Consider the following 18,968-nt stretch of genomic DNA (forward strand, 5'->3'; position numbering starts at 1 on the left):
CCGGCTAATGTTCGGAGGGATGAAATGGAATTGTTGGATTCCTATATAATTCCTAATGCTGAAAAATTAAATTTACCCCATAGGATAGCCAACCATTTTCAAAGGGCGGCCAATGCGGCCGAAGCTAGTAGGTCTAGAGCGCCTATTTACTTTGGGGGGTTAGTGACCCATATAGCTAGGAAGCATTTAGGTTGGAACCCCGATGGCCATAGAAAAGTTGTGGGATCGAACCTAATGGACCTACCTTATTTTGGGAGTTTGAATTGGGTACAACCGGTGGGGAGTGATACTTGGTGGATTGTCCACCGACAATCGGGTAGGAGAGACCAAGCATTTACCTTACCCAACCCCGCCTTGACCAAATTTGAGAGGGGGAAGCCCTCTTATACCTTCGAGTTAGATGGTCAAGGTGCGGTTCAACCACCTCACCCCTCACCACAACCTCACCAATCCCCCATTCACCATTCACCTCACTACACACCACCCCCACCTTTCACCTACGGCATGCCTACAATGCCTACTTCCTCGGTCGATTACAATGTCGACCCAAATGCTCCATATGACTTTTCGGCTTTAGGAGCCAACTAGACCGTATTGAGACAGGGCAAGGAAGGGTAGAGGGCATGATGCAAAACCTAGACTCTAGGTTAAGCACCCTAGATGGGAGGGTTGGTCTTATTGAGAGGAACCTAGGGAGGGGCCTTTACCCCATGTATGATGATTATGCCCGTCGGGGGGCTATTCCTCCCGATTCCCTTACTCCCGATTGGTTCCAATACCCCCAAGGAGGGTATTCTCACCCCGGTGCTTATGGTACTTATGTGGACTACTCTTCGGTCCACGGATATGGGGGTATGGGTGGGAATGTAGACCCTAACTACTATGTCGATGGTTCGGGGTATGGTGGTGGTGGCTCTAGCCATGGAGGGGCCGGCTCTAGCCATGGAGGGTACTCTAGGATGGATGAGGATGAGGAGTAGGCTACTCTCCCAAGTCAATGAGGGCATTGCTTGATTTTGCTTGGGGGGGTGTTCTTTAACCTTTGAAATTATCTTCCTTCTCTCCCTTTATTTGCTTTCTAGTATAGTTTTTATTGCTTTCTTATTTATAAAAAAAATTGAAAAAATAAAAATCCAAAAATTCGTTCCAATGAATTGTAAACCATGCTTCCCTGTGCCCCATACTTGAGAAAATTGTTTTGATTCTTGGTATTTGATGATGAACATTGTAGATTTTTTGGTCATGATTTGAAGTCTAATTGTTTGGATACCTTAACATGCGTCAATTTTGTCCAACTACTTGTGAATATAGTGTCTGACTAGTTGATTTGGTTAGGAAATGTGTGATAGTTCCATAATTCCTGGTATGTCAATGAATTTGAGTATTGATTTTCAACTATGAGTAGTGTTTCATGACTTATTATTATGCACATGAGGAGGACGAAGGCGTTCATTCTTTTAGGTAGCCTTCAGAGTATTAGACACATTTGTTCCCTTCTTGTTACCCATGTTGTTGCTTGTGCCCTTTTATTGTTTATTTAGCCACATTACAAGCCTACATGAGCCCCATTGGTTACTAGTCCCAAGCTTGGCTTGGGGGAGCTATTAGTTGGTGAGGTGAGGGAGTTGTGGTGTGCATATCATTTGCACAATGTGGAAATAAAAGAAGAGTGATTGTTCTTTGATATTATGATTGGAAAATATTGATGTTGTGTTTCAAAGTTGAAATTTCCAATATGAGTTAAAAAGAAAAAAAAAAGAGCAAAAGAAAAAAAATTTAATGCTCAAATGTTCTATTTGAAGGTTGTTCAAGAGAAAGAAAAGAAAAAAAAATTCAATTTTAAAAAGAAAAAGAAAAAAAAAAAAAGAAGAGAATGAGTTCAAAGTTTGTATTTCACTCAAGTTCTACATTATCATATTTTATGAGTGAAATTGTAAGTGTTGGGATTGTTTATATTGTTTGGAGTATATTTGATGGATTGTTGTTGGAGTTGGTTATGGTGGAGATGTGTATGATCATTATTTTTGATCATGGGTTTTATTAGGATATGGCTCCTTTAAGCATAGCTTTTCTCTCACATAATCCCAAATTTATCCTACCTTTACCCTAGCCTTACATTACAAGCTTAAAAGACCTTCCGACCTTGTGCATAGAAGTTATGTGAATGTGAAAGTGTTGTTTTTCAATGCAAGTTATGACTTGACATATTACGAGTCGACTAGTAGGATGAGCGTTCAATGTTTTTATACACACGAGAGTGTGAGTTGGGAGGGCATTGTTCACATTAAAGGGGTTGGGTGGAGAGCGATCGAGTACATTCTTTACTCGCCACATAAATGAGAGTCGAGTGTGTGAGCACTAGTCTTGAATTCTATATGCTCTTGTGGTTTGCTCTACTTGACAATTGTTGGGGAGGAAGGGTGATTAGATGAATAAGATTGATTGACGTCGAAGCATGTTTGTTTAATTTTACCTTGAATCGTTGGCTTTTGATTTGTTGATTGGGGTGAAGTATGTTTAATATGTTCATTGATGAGCTCTTTGCTTAGGGACAAGCAAAGGTTTGGCTTGGGGGAGTTTGATATGTCTATTTTATATAGTAGTTTAACCCCGTCCCTCGATCATAATTAGTAGTGTTTTTGACCCTTTGGGGCCACTTTTATTACTAATATGTGTTTTCTAGTGTTTTCGTAGTTTTGGTTAAGTTTTGCAGGGAATTGCACCTTTGGAGTATTTTCCCGGGATTTTTATGAAGCGACTACGAGCATCGGAGGAGCACGACCATTTTCGGAGCTCGAGGCAATTGGACCATGTATTCGAGAACCGAGAGGAAATATGGATTGGGCCGAGAAATCTAGCCCAAATCGAAGTCCAAACCTCCAAGATGAAGCCGGGCCCGATCGGGCAAGCTTACGCCCGATCGGGCGAGCTGTCGCATGCCAGCTGCCAAGGAGATGCGCACCCGATCGGGTGAGCGTAGGCTCGATCGGGCGCAGCACTGAAAGATAGGCGTAGAAAAAAAGGCGGGCCCGATCGGGCGCCCCTTCGCCCGATCGGGCGCGTGTTTTGTTAGAACCTGATTAAGCTTTGTTTATTTCGTGTTTTAGGAGAGATATTTATATTCGTTTTGTACGGATAATTAATCACTTCTTTCTCTTAGACTTTCTCTCTCTACTTAGTATTTCTCTCTCTCTAGAATTCTCTCTAAACTATTGTACTTAATTCCTTCATTAATTCCAGATTTGTTTTGGTACAATTTCTTCCCTTTCTAATTTCAGCTATTTTAATTGTTTTCTTGTTTATGTTTTCAATTGTTTATTTAATTGGATTAGTTATGATGATTAGTGAGTAGTTTAATTCTAGGGTTTAAGGGGATCCATAATTAATATGAAGGGATAGTTTGTTATTATTGATTGTTGATATTGCATGATAATTTCCTATTGAATTGTTTTAATTATTTGCAATTAGATTATGAATCGAGCAGATGTAATTTGGTTGTGAATGTTTAGCAATATTGAATTGATGAATCGAGCAGATGTTGATTTAATATTAAAGGCTATTTTTAATAGGAACTTAGGTCTAATAAATTGCGAAAGCCTGTTAGATCCATGTTGGTTAATAAATTGCGAGAGCCTGTTAATCATTTAATTGATGCATTGTTAATTATTAATTGCTTCGTTCTATCCCGAAATATTAATTATTGGTGAACCTGCGACCCTAGGTTTCCTTATTATTGATTCTTCTCTCCCTAAACTCATCCTTCGTAGTATAAAATTCATATTTAAAATATTAGTTACTTAGATAATTTAGATTATAACAATTAATTAGAATTAAAAAGACTTGTTTCCCTGTAGAGTTCGACCCTACTTCCGTATCTACTATAGTTAGTGATTTAGGTAATTATTTTTGATTAGGGGATACGACTTTACCCTGTCAGATTAACAGAGGTAGATCGTAGAAATGGAGAATTTCTTAAGTTGAATTTTACGTTCAAGTTAAAATGATATATTGAGTTCTAAAAATTGAATAAGGTTATTTAAGTCTTTTATTATTTTCATATAAATAAATAATTCCTGCATTTAGGTTATTTTGTACTGCATTTAGTACTTGTGTTTTCAAAATTAGCATGTTTTGGCCACAGCCAACAGCAAGCAATACACTTCATACTCAACACACCAACTACCAAAGTCCATTAATTGATGTATATCAACGTAGTTTTAAAAAAAAAAAAAATGCTTTAACTAATTAGCAGGGTAAGTTAAGCTATTACTCAAAATAAGGATATATTTAAACTCCAGATTTACTAGAAAAATAAAAGGATTATCACTAGCATATACTCATTTTCTAATTTTCTTCCTCAGTTTCTTAGCCTCAGTAACTTGCACCCTAAGAGATTCTAAATGATATATGAAACATTATGGGGAGAAGAATGAAACAAAGGGAAGCAATGCGCCGAGAATTCAATAGGCACCATCCCTCTTTATACAGATATCCTAAGAAACTCAAGGTCAGGGCCAAAATTATAAATTAAAAGAAGGCTATAATTCACAAGATATTTATAATGGCTTCAACTGCCCAGACACAGCATTAATTAGCTTCTGACTGAGCTTGTGAGCTAGAGATCTAAAATAGAGGGGAGGGGGAACCTTAGTATATACAAAAAAAATTCACATGAAATAGCTGAGTGCCTTCTTCCTCCTTGAACCACCCTCGCCATATAGTTCGTTCCATTGCTGAAGCTCAGTCATATTAACACTCTCGGATGATACACTAGCACAAACCTATTTCAATGTGGAAAAAAAAAATGGTATGAAAAAATCAGCTCAAAAGAGGAAATCCATCATAAAGGAGTTCAAGTTAGCTCAACTATCCTCACATATCCACCAATAAATCAAAGGCAACTCTCTTTACCTGCTCATGTGCTTTTCTAAAATCATCCAAATTCAGAGGACGAATGTCAGAGCTACTATTCAAAGGCGGAAGAGGTTTGCTTTCTGCCAAAGCTGCTGCGCGCTCCTGCCATCAGTGGAATACACATTAATATTTGTGATAAGCTTATCATGGATACAGGAAATTAATTTTAGACAATAAAATTGGAGACAATTCATTGTGAGAGACATTGACAGCATCTAGGAAGAGAGACAAGGCAAAATAGAATAGCAAGAAACGATACAGCTTCTGATTGAATGAAATACGTTAGTAAGCAAAATCTAACAAGAGAAACAGCAGCCATTTGAGAGAGGAGTCACACAACACAATTATGGCTTGGTCATATATCCTATACTGTACCGATATTTAATCACCGATTTACCATGTTGCACTAAATTACTACAAACCATTTCCTCTTTCTTGCTGCGTATAGATTTCATATTTTCTTCACTCCTGGGGCTTCTTCACCAATATAAGATATAACCAATATGAACACAAAACCTTCCGATCTCATCAGAACTTTTTTCAAAAAATTCAATCCCCAGACAAATTTAATGCTTCTCTACATCTCATATAAACATTAATATCTGTCTAACTTATATCCTAAATGTAAATTTTGCAAAGGTAACTTTTCACAATTGATATTACCATTGATTTGTAAGAAACATTTGTCAAATAATAAAAAAGTTTGGAAACACGTAAATAGCCAGCTAAGAACATGGACATGGAGGAGTAACAATAAGTCCTAACATTATGGGGTAAAAAAAGAACCTTTTTTTCCTTTTCCAGTATTTCTCTGATGGGACGATGAGCAGCAGCCACACATAGGTTCTGAATACAAGTAAAAGCTGAGAATTAAGAAGCCCTGTATTACAAAGGACAACAGAGAATGATTGACCATAAGCTATAGGGTTATAACCTTAAGGTCACTCCCAGAGTATCCATCAGTCATATTGGCAATTGCATCAAAATCAACATCGGGGGACAAATCCTCTTTTGCCAATATTACTTTTATAATTTTTGCTCTATTTGGAGCATCAGGTAAGTTAACCATCAGCCTGAAAGAGATACAATTCCACATGGAAAAAAATCAGAGGTGATACTGTCAAACCAGACATCAATATACCACAAAAACCAGCAAGATCAAGGCAAAAGCCAAGGTAGTGCATGGAAAACCAAAATAAACATTGCTCACCTACGAGGAAGCCTCCGGATGACAGCTTCATCAAGGTCAAAAGGTCTGTTTGTGGCTGCAAGTACCAGTACTCGCTCCGTATCTTTGGTCCGCAAGCCATCCCAATTCACCATAAATTCATTTTTCATCTTACGCATAGCCTCATGTTCTCCAGGATTTTCCCTACGCCCTAACATGCTATCAACCTAAAAACAGATGGTAAACACAACCATGAAGTACAAGTTTTTCTTCTGGTAGTTCAGCAGGGAAATCATGAATGAAACAGTGATATCAGGTCACAAGGAACTTACTTCGTCTACAAATACAACACTGGGAGCAATTTTACTTGCAAGTGAGAAAACAGCTTTCACATACTTTTCACCCTCACCAAACCACTGAACAGAAGAAAGGAAACAAATTAGAAATGCATCAGGAGACAAGAAAGTTGAATTTAGGGGCATCCTTATGGCTAACCTTAGAAGTAATGCTTGACATTGATATATTTATGAAGTTTGCACCAGCTTCAGTGGCCACAGCCTTTGCAAGCATTGTCTTCCCAGTACCAGGAGGGCCAAACAAAAGAATACCCTTGCAAGGCTGAAAAAACACAGCACACACTAGCATTAATTTTTCTTCCACGACAATTTCTAGCATGATTAACAATTAGAGAAACATAAATTCTTATTGAAAAGCTGAAAAAGAAACACATGCTTTTCTGTAGAAAAGTTGAAAAAGAAACACACGCTTTTCTGTACAGAAATGAACAGTTCTACATAACAAGATAGCCTTGGCTAACTTTTAGGAAAAGAGTGTATCCTTCCAGTACCAGTGCATGTGTGAGACATGTAGGTCATGTATAGAGAGGACACTTTATGAGTTGAGCCTCTTCGCCAAAAACTTTGCTATTTTTCACGGAGGAACTTGAGGTTCTCAAAGCATGTTTCAAGATGGACATATGGTACATTGCATTCAACAGCCTCCTCTGTATGTCTTGAATTTTAACATTCGCAGTGAAGACATAAATACTTGCATATCATTTGAGGAGAAATAGTAATGAGGATGTGTTATCTTGAATTAAGCATGGGTACGCACACATAGAAAAATAATAATACCTAATGTTTTTCTTGATCTAAGACTCAAAAATGAGAGGGAAGGGTGGTAAGGGCCCTTTTTTAAGGGGGTTTTTTTTTCATACTTACATTTTACTCTCGGTTGTTTGATGATTTATTTTTGCAAAATAAGGTTACAAAAGTTTTTTCATAATAATAGAAGGCCATTCAGAAAATTAACATATATATAAATGAAAATTTAAAAATTCCACCAAAAACCCAAAACAAAAGGTCCTCATTTAGAGCCCTAAAGTTTTGCTTAGTAACAATAGATAACAACTTAATACAGAAAATCATGAAGAAAAACAATTGACACAGACCTTGGTTAAATGTCCCTTGCAAAAAAGTTCAGGCCTCTGTAAGGGAAGCATTACTAATTCCTTTAGTGTGTCTTTTACATTTTCAAGAGCTCCAATGTCATCAAACGTCACTCCAATGTCAGAGGGTGGAATAACATCTGCGAGAAGCCGCTTCTCAAAGTCATTTTCTGTCACAACATCCTGACATTTGCCAATTACCCAAAGTCAAATGTTACAACTCAATACATGAATAATTTCTATTCAAGATAAATGTGGAAAAGATGCCAAGGACATAACCATTGTAAACATGCATCAGAAATTACCTTAAGTGACTTCTTTAAGCTTTTGGACTCATTCTGGATAGCTTGTAGTACATCAATACCATACTTGATGCTGCAAGGATTTTACAAAAGTCACCACCCACTATACCAATCCAGCATAATAGAACTAATAAAGTCATTTTTTAACAAATACCTCTCAATAGACAAAACAAGCTTTGCATCAGACTCAGCTTGAGAATTTTGCATCAAATGATGGCTTAGAGCCCATCCAACTACCTTCTCAGCACCTGCACACATTGATTTCTCAGTATTATTCTAAGCAGTGTACAGTAAGTATCGACCATGTACCAATGTGGGTAGACATACTCTCATTTGAAAGCGTCAGATCCTTAACACATGATGTCTCCAGCCCTTCACACTCCAAGCCATTACGGCTTAAAACCTATAGGATGATCAAAAATTTAAAAATCCATCAATAAATATTTGACAAAATACACAGAAATAATAAATATCAACTTAAACAGAGGCAAATTTTCAAACATCCAATTATAAGCTGAGAAATCTGAGACAAAACTCTAACCAAAGGTCATAGGAGAAACCCGTGACCACGATTCAAACACCTCAGGAATAATAATCAATGATACCCTAACTCTGACATGATGCACAGTCAAGACGCGGTAGGCGACGACAAATTTTAAAAGCTAATATTGTAGAAGTGAAAATCAAGATTTAGGCTCTGTTTATTTTGACAAAAATCTTTATCTGGAATAATGATATTTCAGTCAACTTTTCAAGAGAAAACACAATTATAAAAATAAAAATAATAATTTTAAAAAACACTTTGTTTGTTTCTTACAAGAAAAATATAAGGGAAGAGGAAAATGGTAGTAGAAGAAAGATGGATGGGAGAGGGAAAGGATATTAAGAATAGGGAGGAATTTCAAAAGGAAAATGTTTTCCACTCTTGCAAAAACTATCTTCCACTTTTGGAAAAATTGTTTCCCACCCTTTATCAATTTAACAAAAAAAATTGACAGAACCATTATCTAGGAAAATGTTCTCTGTCAAAAGAAATAGAGCCTTAAGAATAGGAAAATATTTAAACTATAACTCTGGCAAGGTAATGTCACAGATGAAGTAAACAAACATCAACAACAACAAATAAATATGGCCGACTCACAGTACGCAGGTGACCCAGATTACTCTTCATTTTAAGAGTTTCAACATCTCGTTCTAATTGATTTTTCCAACTGGCAAGAAGAGTTTCATCCTGTAAAATAAAACAAGCATCACAATATTGGAAAATATCAAAGTGCAGAGGTCCAAGAAGAAGGTAGGTAAGGATCAAGATATAGATGAAGAATACAAGAAGGGACTCTGTCAAAGCAAACCTGAGGCAAATGAATGACAACTTTGTTTGGAAAAAGCTTTGTAAGAGCCTTCATTGCTCGCGAAACATCTTTCCCTTTATCATGTAATCTTCCAAAACTATCCTGAGAAATGTTTAAGTAGACAAATCAGTTGGTCCATCAATCTGCCTCAAAATTCAAAGCATAAATAACTGATGGCAAGAAAAATAAAGATGTGAAAAGGACCAAGAAAGAAAGAAATACTCAGGTTTCTCAGCTCCTCCAACGAGTAAAAACCATGATTAGCCATACAACAAATTGAGCATGCAAATCACAGTAACTCCCAGTCCCCATTTATTAGCTACATGAGCGGCATATACAATTTATAGGAGAGTAAATACTGGTTTTTTTAAGGGGGCGCAGGGGAGCAAGTGCCAAACTTCAGAGAAAGAGTAGAAAGGATAAACTTACCATACTAAGAACTAGTGTTGCAAGTCTTACTCATATTTAATACTAGTTTAGTCCCGTCCCTTACACGATTTAAGCAGGTGCTTTTTTTTAATTCTGAATATTTTGTATTCATAATTTCATAAATTTTTCAAAGAAGTATTAATTGATTCTTGGAACTTACGTGGGCAAAAAATGATGTCATAAGTAATTTAGGCAGGAATATATTACAATAGAAGTTGACACACTTCTATCAATAATGGCAGCCAATGGCTTATTTTAGTAAAAGTTACATAAACTTCAAGCAAATCCAGAAAAACATACAAATTAAGGGCCTGATTATATGGAACAACAAAAGCTGAAAGTGACTGGAGTTTATTCACAATTTCATCTAGAAAGAAGATTTCATGCGCTGAACAATGTAAGAAAGCTCTTTTAAAACACACTTCTTCACTAAAAAGCAGGTCATACTTTTAAAAAAAAAAAACCTCTGCTAGCTTCATATATGCCATAAGCTTCACTCGATTGCATTCTGAATTTCTGACTTGGATACAGGAGTCGAATTTGGGTATGGAACCAAGAGTAAATCATGAAAATTATAAATCTGACGATAAGGTGACATAGAAATCATACATTGTTTATCTGTCCCATATAAGTTTTCATGATAATCGTTTTACGGTATTCAAGGCACACCTTAGAGCATTAACAAGTTCCCATACACTAATGTTTGTTTATAAGTTTAAGAAGTACTTGGTCTAAATTGAAAAGAACTTTTACCAAATGAATCAAAATGTGAAAACCAAAATTTCCAATTACAAGCATTGATAAGTTGCTTAAAAATATAATGTCGTCCAAAAAATACAGGCACTAGACGTTTGCAAAGTTGAGTAGAGAATAGTCAATAAACAAGGGACTGAGGGGCAATGATCGTATGATACCCTAACAGAGGTAATATATAATTCTCTATAGTTTAAGAGCCAAACAATCAATTGCATATCAATAAAATAAAAATAAAACCTTGATACCAGTAGCAATGCCAACGGGTTTAAAACAAAAACAAGCTTTTTCAATGAAGGAAAATTATCTGTGTGCGTATAGAGGTAGATATAGAGAGAGAGCCAAATATTGACTATACAAAGCACCAAATATCAATTATGGAAAATGAAATCACCAACAACCTTATCACAAGCAACACAGCAACAAAATAAAATTTAACTGAAGTCGCAAGAAATAATTAACAAATAAGAATAGAAACTCACGGGGAAAGCCAAGTCCAAGAGAGCAGTTTGATTGCTGCCAAACTTCGTGAAGAATAAACCACCAGGATGTGCCTACAAAAATATAAGACCAACTTAAGAAAGACCACTTCAAGCACAGAGTCCAAAAAAGGCAAAGGCACAGACTAAAGGGGAGAAAAGATAATAAACACCTTCTCTTTGCGGTTGTCATTCTGAGTATGAGAGCCAATTACAACAACATTATCAGGAAGCTTCTCCAGCCTGCTTTTGAAGGTTGAATATGATTCCGAGTTTCCCACAATAGACTTCTCCGCATCTTTGATAAATAAAATGAAAGGGCAATTTCTGCTCTCATTTGATATGGCCTAAAGATAGTCATGTCAATGTCAATGTCAAAAATAAATATATCCAGGGAGAATGGTTTATTAGCACACGACATTATAAAATCTCAAAAAGCAAAGTTAAAAGACTCAAAATAGCACACCTCACAATATTTTCTTTCCAAAGCAATAAATGGCCACACTACTTATAATCAAGCTAGAAATGAGAGAGTCTGTCCAAAATCTACCAGCAATTTGCCACTAATAAGCTAAAGCAGTGTACATTTACAAGACAAGACCATCTTCCTCATGTTCTCAATGAAAAACAGATGCAAAATATCATCGACACAGCCATCTAGAATTTAGCATTAAAAATCATGGTTGTGGCCACTACAGTGCCCTGAGCTAACACAGACTGCATACAAATATCAATTCCCCCTAGGACAAAGGCCAGCAAAACCATATCCCTGATCCATCTCATGCCTTTTGAGCTTGAGTACCATCTTTCTTCTTCCCCCACTATTTCCGGCAAATAAAAATGACAACCTTCTTAAAATCAAGTAAAAATAAATAAATGTAAAAACAAAATAAAATAAATAAGAAATCTCAGTCCACTCATATGTTATCCAAAATCCAGCTTGATATCTTGTTTACAAATACTTGAACTAGGCAGCAATGCCTGAGCCCTCCATGTCAACATTCCACAGCCTTGTCAATTTCATCTACTCACCTAAACACTTAGTTACTTCTCAATTTTACAATACCAGTGTTATAGACAAAACCTACAGTGTCTCACATTTCCATCTACTCATCTAAACACTTAGTTACTTCTTAATTTTACAATTCCAGTGTTAATAGACAAAACCTACAGTGTCTCACATTTTCATCTACTCACCTTAACACTTAGTTACTTCTCAATTTCACAATTCCAGTGTTATAGAAAAAACCTTGATTACGGTACAATAATCTAGCCATCAAGTCAACATAAAGTCATAGACTACATCCAAGTATCATTACAATCAAAATAAGGTAGAGTTATTCACAGCCTGATCAATTCTAGATGCTCAAGCACTCCAAATATAACATAGATTCAAGATTATTCAACCCTGTGAATTCAACAAGAAAAGGAATGCAAACCAGAAGCCAGAGGACAGAATTTGCTTAAGAGTATGGGTGAAAAAGTGATCCTTAAATAAGAAAATAAACAAATCCTTTTACATCATTGTGGAAACATCCTGTCCTCTGTTTTGTAAATTCACTCCGTCTTCGATGGAATTTCTTATGTTTTGGGGGGAAAAGACACTACACTTTCAAACAAAAATACATTGTTTGCAATAACAGGAAAAGTAAAAGAAAATTAAAAAGGCCTTGTCATCAGACTCATTAACATTAGAAGGAAACTAAATTACAGTTAGCCAGCACTACATGTTATTCCCTGGAGAGAGAGAGAGAGAGAGAGAGGGAGAGAGAGAGAGAGAGAGAACCTCAAATAGTGTATTAATCAATAATTTGTCCAGGTCATCCATGCTGGTGTTCTCCAAACGCAGATCGTGGACTATAAGATTAGGAAACAAAGTGTCATTGATGATATAACATGGAAAATGGCTAAAAGAAAGATCATCACAAGGTCTTGCACTGTTCAATATTGAAGGATTTAGCAATGCATTACCATTGCAAAAGAAACCATGATCTGGTTCACATTTGCTTCCAAGATCAACACCAGCAGGAATTGATTTGTCAAACCTTACACCAATTTTTGAAAGTGGATTATCTTCGAAAGATAAAACAACTTTGCCACGCATACCAAAACTGGGGCCCCTGCATGAATCCAACAGTGACATAACATCATACCATGACTTACAGAAAAAGTATGCTACCATAAAGTCACAATTTAGCAAGAAGTTCAATCAAATACTCCCCGATACATAATTGTGATAACTTATGTATAGCTTTATCACAAAAGAGTGCAGAAACATGACAGTGGGTTAGTAATAGCAGCTAGATTGCCAATAGTAATAACTGGTAGCACATCCCTTCATTTCACATTTCATTTCCATCTCTAAAATATGAGCCTATGTAGTACGAATGACTGTTTACTGACATGGATGAAACAGATCTACATCCTTCGAACAAGGCATAGTCGACACAACCCAGAAACCTGTTAGTGTCGACAGGAGGCTGGGTCTTCTTCAACTTCTTCTCAATCTTAGCAATGTCATTTCAGTTGCAATGTACTCCTCTTGCCTTCTTTAATTTTTATTATTTTAAAGGTTGAATTAGGGATACCCACAAGATAACTTCTTGATTTTCACCTTCTTTGACTTCTGCCACCTTAATATAACCTCTTTTCCAGCTTAGAAAATAATTTTGAAGATTCATTTTAATTTCTAACATTTCTAATTTTCTTAGCCATACCCATTTCCCCGTTTTTGTCTCCAAATCCATATTGGTGCTAAATAGATATGAACAATCACCACTTAACTTGAGGACCTAGCTGGAGTGGACTTTAAAAAACAGTGTCTACTTCAAGTCATGGCGAATGCATGCATCATTAGTTCAAATCCTCAATCTAATAACTAAAAGAATTCCAATAGTCGATCAATCCAGAACATCAATTAAATTCTAGATTCTCATAACCCCCAACATACCTCTGAGCCTCCGACATTGAGTTCCATATCATTGAAACACCATAATTATGAAACAAACCCCATGGGCAGTATCAAAGCTTGTCAACTATAAATACAAAATTTCCATGATAATTGATCATCATTATAACGGAGTTTGAAGACATAAGACAGACAAACATTTATAATCCACCCATTAGACTGATCTCTTGTATGCTTAACATCCAAAAATAAATCAATCATATATCAGAAGACCTCCTGATCAACAAATAGTATATCTGAGAAGATTGGAGAGGTTCAACTATCTGCATAATATTTGTTCAAATCCAAGAGTCACATGATAATGGAAAATAAAGCTTCAGTAAACATCCTGTCAAGACTCCCTATTCTCATTGAAGGACTCACAAAGTACAAGACTGCAAATTTGCAATCTATGTACTTGAACATCTTGGCACTAGGTCAAGATGTTCTCCAACCATACTTGGCATGTCATCTGTAAGGATGTTAAGAAACCTCAACACAATGTAATAAAAGATGTAATTATATAGCTTTAAAGTTAACAGCATAGACGGATAACTGTTTATATCACTTTCAATTAAGCAATTGCATAAAGCTGACTTTAAACTGAATGTTTAGAGTTTATATCACTTTCAAATAAGCAAGTGCAATTCATAAAATAAAAATAAAAATAAAAAAAAAAATTCATAATATTGAAACATTACTCACAAAAAAATTCTACCAATGTTGTGACTTTTGGCAAAAAAAATTAATACACAAATACACATTCAATGAACAAACATCACAGAACATCAGCTCAATGATTTATACACTTAAAAGTAGTCCAAGTGAAAACAATTAGATACCCTACCTTGAAGGAGATGCTGATGAATATAAGCCAATCGAAGCAGAACCAATGTATCTCACTCTGTCACCTATATATTCAATTATTATTTATTAAATTACTCCCCAAACTAATACTATAAGATAAGGGGAACCAAGAGCAGATATTACAGCAGCATACATATTGGCTATAAGAAATCTTTCACAGAAGCTAAAGCCACTTACCCACTTTAAAAGTGTGATTTTTAGATGAGCTGGAAAAAAAGGGTGTAAATTCTAGCTTGGGATGAGCATCGGTTTGAGATGAATGTAAATTAGAACAACTGGGAGTATCTGCGTCACCAACCGGACATGCACTCTTATCCAGCTCCATTGAACCAGGGATTTTCTTTGTAGAGCCGGTTGTTTTCTCAGCATTGAGCCCATCCTTCAGAAGCTCTGCCTCTTTTGCTGACAAGCCCTAAAAAGAAAAATAAACATGTTAGTTAATTTCGATTCCCCTAGCCAAAAAGAATGCTACATACTTGAAAGAGACCATCATTGGTCGTTTAAAGTCAATAAATCTTACACCCAAAAAGGCATGGCTGTCAAATATGAGGAGTTTAGCCCCAAAATAATTGGCCAACGCTTTTGCCAGCATCTCCTGATATATCTCAGAACCTGCATTAGAGCATAAACTTTGGTAAAGAGCTTTCACAGGCTAAAAATCAAACAAAATAGCATACACAAATAAGAAGACATAAAATTCCAACACACCAGCTGGGCCTGAGAGTAAAATCTTTGGATTAACAGTAGGTAGTTCAGAGGCATATTTTGCATGCTCTCTGTGCTTTAGATGTATGTAGGACGCAGCAATCAGCACGTTTTTTGTATTTTCACTGCAAAGGTCAAAGCAAAAGGAGATCAGTGCAAGTCTTTAAAATCCAACTAAAGTTCTATTAAAAATGGAATGTAATAATGTTTACAAGTAACAAGAAGTTGGCAATCGATGCACTTATTTTTCCTATTTCAGATAATATTTTTTTGGGTCTATTCAATGTACTTTTGAGAATAGGAAAATAGAAAATCTGAAGGGAAATCAAACAAGGAAAAGAAACCTAGAGACGTTCAATTTATAAGAACAACAAAAGAAACAAGAATAAAGACCTTAGATAATAAGGGAAGTCATCAAACGAAACTTGGACAGAATTGCCATCAATTATTCCAGCATTGATATCTTCTTTGAATGCTGCACATCTGAGTGACATTCCAGATGTCGATGCTGGCTGTGAACTCCTTGTCCATTCATTTCCTTCCTCTAAAGCCTATCATCCACCAAAAAAAAAAAAAAAAAATCAGCTTGACAGATGCGATTAAAAGCTTAAGACCCCAGAAAATCTTACAGTAGATAGAGCCTTACATTCCCTCCTTCAGGGCCGTCTGTGTTGCAACCACTAGGAAGGTTCTTGCTTGTCCCACCAATGTCAGTGACATTATCACACTCCATGTTAGGAGTTGAGTCACCTTCCACACCATCAAGCTCTTCTGATCCATCCTGAATAACCGCATGTGTAGAAAGCTCACTATCTTGGTGCGTTTTAGGAGTACTAAGACCTGAAGACCTCCAACGAGACAGATTTGACTTCAAAGTTGAAAGAGATGCCAATATAGAAGCTCCAGCCTCTGCCGAAGGATCCCCTGATCTTTTTTCAACAAAATATTTTCCAACAACATTCTGAACCTCTGTATTTCCCATTGACGAAGGTGCCTTAACAGTAACATCCACCACAAGTTGCTGGAATATCTATACAATTGACCAGTTAAAGGTAAATCTAATCACAGCAAAATGATGGGCATAAGCAAAAAGTGCTCTGCCTGATGAAAAGTTAGAGAAAAGGCTGAAGAAAATACCTAGTTCAAAGATACCACCTCCATTTTTATTTTTTTTTGTTTGAAATTATAATCTACCCATTTTCTTTTACATAACTATCAATGCACATCTACTATCATCAATAAGTTCGTATTTTTCAACTCCATATCAAGATGATTATAGCTAGACCCTGCATGAGCATGTTATACCTTGCATTCTGTTAATATTCATGGGGCTCTATAGGAATACATAAACAGAGGGAGTAAAAGGTATATATAAAGGATACATAAGCATGACTTCCAGCCACACCAAAAACCACTTCATCCCCAGAATGCAAAAGACGAGTTGTATTCTTCTTAACACCCATCCCATTAACAAACACAGCTCCCTTGCTTCCTGTGCTTTCAAGAACAGCAATCATGCCGCCTTCTCGGAGTTCACGCTGATAATACCAGCAAACAATGAGTATTTTTACTGCAAGTACATCAGAGAGACTTCATTTCCAAAACACAAAAGAAAGATACTTTGTTGGCGAATTCACAGCATCAATGCCAGAAAAATGATTCAAACATGATCTAAACTTAATCATACAAAAAGTATTGAACCAACGAAAATAAAAATACCTGAGTATGTTTAATTTTGCATAAAATCCCGCTCGCTGTTTGGTCTCTCAGGACTAAGTTACATTGTCTGTTTGAACCAATTGTATAGATAGGCGCTGATACACTTAAAGTCGGATTCTGCATTAAAATAAACACTCTTAGTTCCAACTTCATGAGACATAAACTCAATTAAACCCATCCCCCACAGCAGTTCTCAAACAGAAATAGAGTCCCATTTAAAAAAATCTACAATTCAACTTCATTGCACCAATATATCAATCAATCTAATCAAAGCCTTTATCCCATAAGTGGGATCGGCTACATGAACCAAATTTGATTATTCCTCAATCAATCTAATCAAAGCCTTTATCCCATAAGTGGGACCGGCTACATGAACCAAATTTAATTATTCCGTATAGTCATCAACAAAAATCTTCCTCCTTCGTCCCTTACGATCAAATGCTTCATCCTCATGCAAATACATATACTTCATATCCTTCCTAACTCCTTCCAACCAAGTCATTGCACCAATAAATCTAGCTAAAAAAAATCTTCAATAATTTCAAAAATATAAATTGAAAATTTTCAAGAAATACCAATTCAACTTAATTGCAATAATATCCAACCAAATAAATTATTTTAAAAATCTACAAAAAAAAAATCCAAAAATCTGAAATTCACCTGAGCATACTGTGACAAGAGCCTACACCAAGGAGTAGTGGACGTCTCTAAACCCAAGCTTTGCTTCTGATAAATCCTCATTGGCGAAAACGAGTTCCTCGGTGGCTCAACCACAACCGGCGTATTCCCTTCAATCAAACCACCAACATAGAACAAATAACATGAAATTCAAAATTTTCCCAAAAAAAAAAAAAAAAAAAAAAAAAAAAACATAGTAAGCAAGAAAACGAAACACGCCTGCAGCAACCGGAGGTGATGAAGCAGGAGCAGTAGGGGCAGTGGCGGCACCGGTATCGACTTCCTCGGGTTTAACGGAATCAACACCCTCCCCACCACCACCGCTATACATCTCAAATTCCGGCGGAAAAAGGGGATCTACTGGTGGCAGAGAAGTACACATTTCTTTCGAATTTTCTGGAATTTCCGATGATTTCTCCGACATAACCCCATTTTCAACCTACTCAAAATTCCGATCAAATTCAACCCAATTCAAAAACTCAACTAGAATAAAAAATAAAAGCAACCCAATAATTAATCAGTCAATTAATCAACAACAAGCAAAATAATTCAAAATTTCAAGAATTTAACCTTCAAACGTTTAGGTGAGGGAGGTTTAATATCATCAGCTGAAGGAGACGATCTTTTTCCATTTCCGTTACCGTTGCTGTTAATTCCAGCAACGTTGCTGCTCTTGATGTTGTTGTCGTTGCTGGTACTACTGGTACTGTTGTTGGTGGCGTTGTTATTGTTGTTGGTGGTGGTGTTAGAAGAGATAGATCCACTACTACGACGGGTGGAAACCATGACTAAGAGAGTTTGGTGTTTATGGGTTTTTCAGTTTTTATTTTCTGCGTTTTTTTGGTTTCTCTGCTTTCAAATAATGAAAACAAACAAGGTGAGAAGAGGAGAGAGAAACTGAGAAAGAGAGGGGAAATTTATAAATTAATGGAGAAACGGGAAAAACCAAATACGAATAGACAACAATTATTTTATGGATTGCTGATTAATTTATTTCTTTTGCCTCCATATGTTAAATAGACTATGGTGTTTAGACTCCGTAATCATTAGTTTTGAAAGTTCGACTCACTTAGCTTTTACAAAAGTTTTAATACGAAGTATTTATATTTGACCATTAGTATCTTCGATGACGCGTAAATGTAAATTATGAATGTTGAATTATTGAAAGTTGGCCTTAACTTTTTCCTTTTGTATAAATCATATAATGT

General features: G+C 36.2%; 1 protein-coding gene across 2 annotated transcripts; it reads right to left on the bottom strand.

Annotated features, from left to right (window-relative positions):
• Positions 1-4,284: 4,284 nt before the first annotated feature.
• On the bottom strand, positions 4,285-18,713 carry LOC110724289. 2 transcript variants are annotated; one of them, XM_021903711.1, is made up of 28 exons: positions 18,331-18,713; positions 17,980-18,199; positions 17,743-17,870; positions 17,083-17,199; positions 16,746-16,901; positions 16,010-16,393; positions 15,757-15,914; positions 15,367-15,488; positions 15,179-15,270; positions 14,836-15,070; positions 14,639-14,702; positions 12,816-12,964; positions 12,631-12,701; positions 11,018-11,191; positions 10,848-10,919; positions 9,184-9,285; positions 8,973-9,062; positions 8,159-8,234; positions 7,986-8,079; positions 7,835-7,904; positions 7,533-7,712; positions 6,578-6,700; positions 6,415-6,498; positions 6,125-6,309; positions 5,849-5,987; positions 5,701-5,760; positions 4,912-5,016; positions 4,285-4,781 (listed from the first exon to the last, which is right to left on the bottom strand). In XM_021903711.1, the coding sequence occupies exons 1-28, from the start codon at positions 18,544-18,546 to the stop codon at positions 4,668-4,670; spliced, it is 3,780 nt and encodes a 1,259-aa protein (XP_021759403.1). In that variant the 5' UTR covers positions 18,547-18,713; the 3' UTR covers positions 4,285-4,667. The 2 variants fall into 2 exon arrangements, with proteins under 2 accessions (XP_021759403.1, XP_021759404.1); XM_021903712.1 differs by lacking the exons at positions 17,743-17,870; positions 17,980-18,199; positions 18,331-18,713 and having other exon boundaries at positions 16,746-16,933; positions 17,083-17,170.
• Between the last annotated feature and the right edge of the window lie 255 nt (positions 18,714-18,968).

The sequence above is a fragment of the Chenopodium quinoa genome, unplaced genomic scaffold (genome assembly GCF_001683475.1).
Source record: "Chenopodium quinoa cultivar QQ74 unplaced genomic scaffold, ASM168347v1, whole genome shotgun sequence".
Lineage (NCBI taxonomy): Eukaryota > Viridiplantae > Streptophyta > Magnoliopsida > Caryophyllales > Amaranthaceae > Chenopodium > Chenopodium quinoa.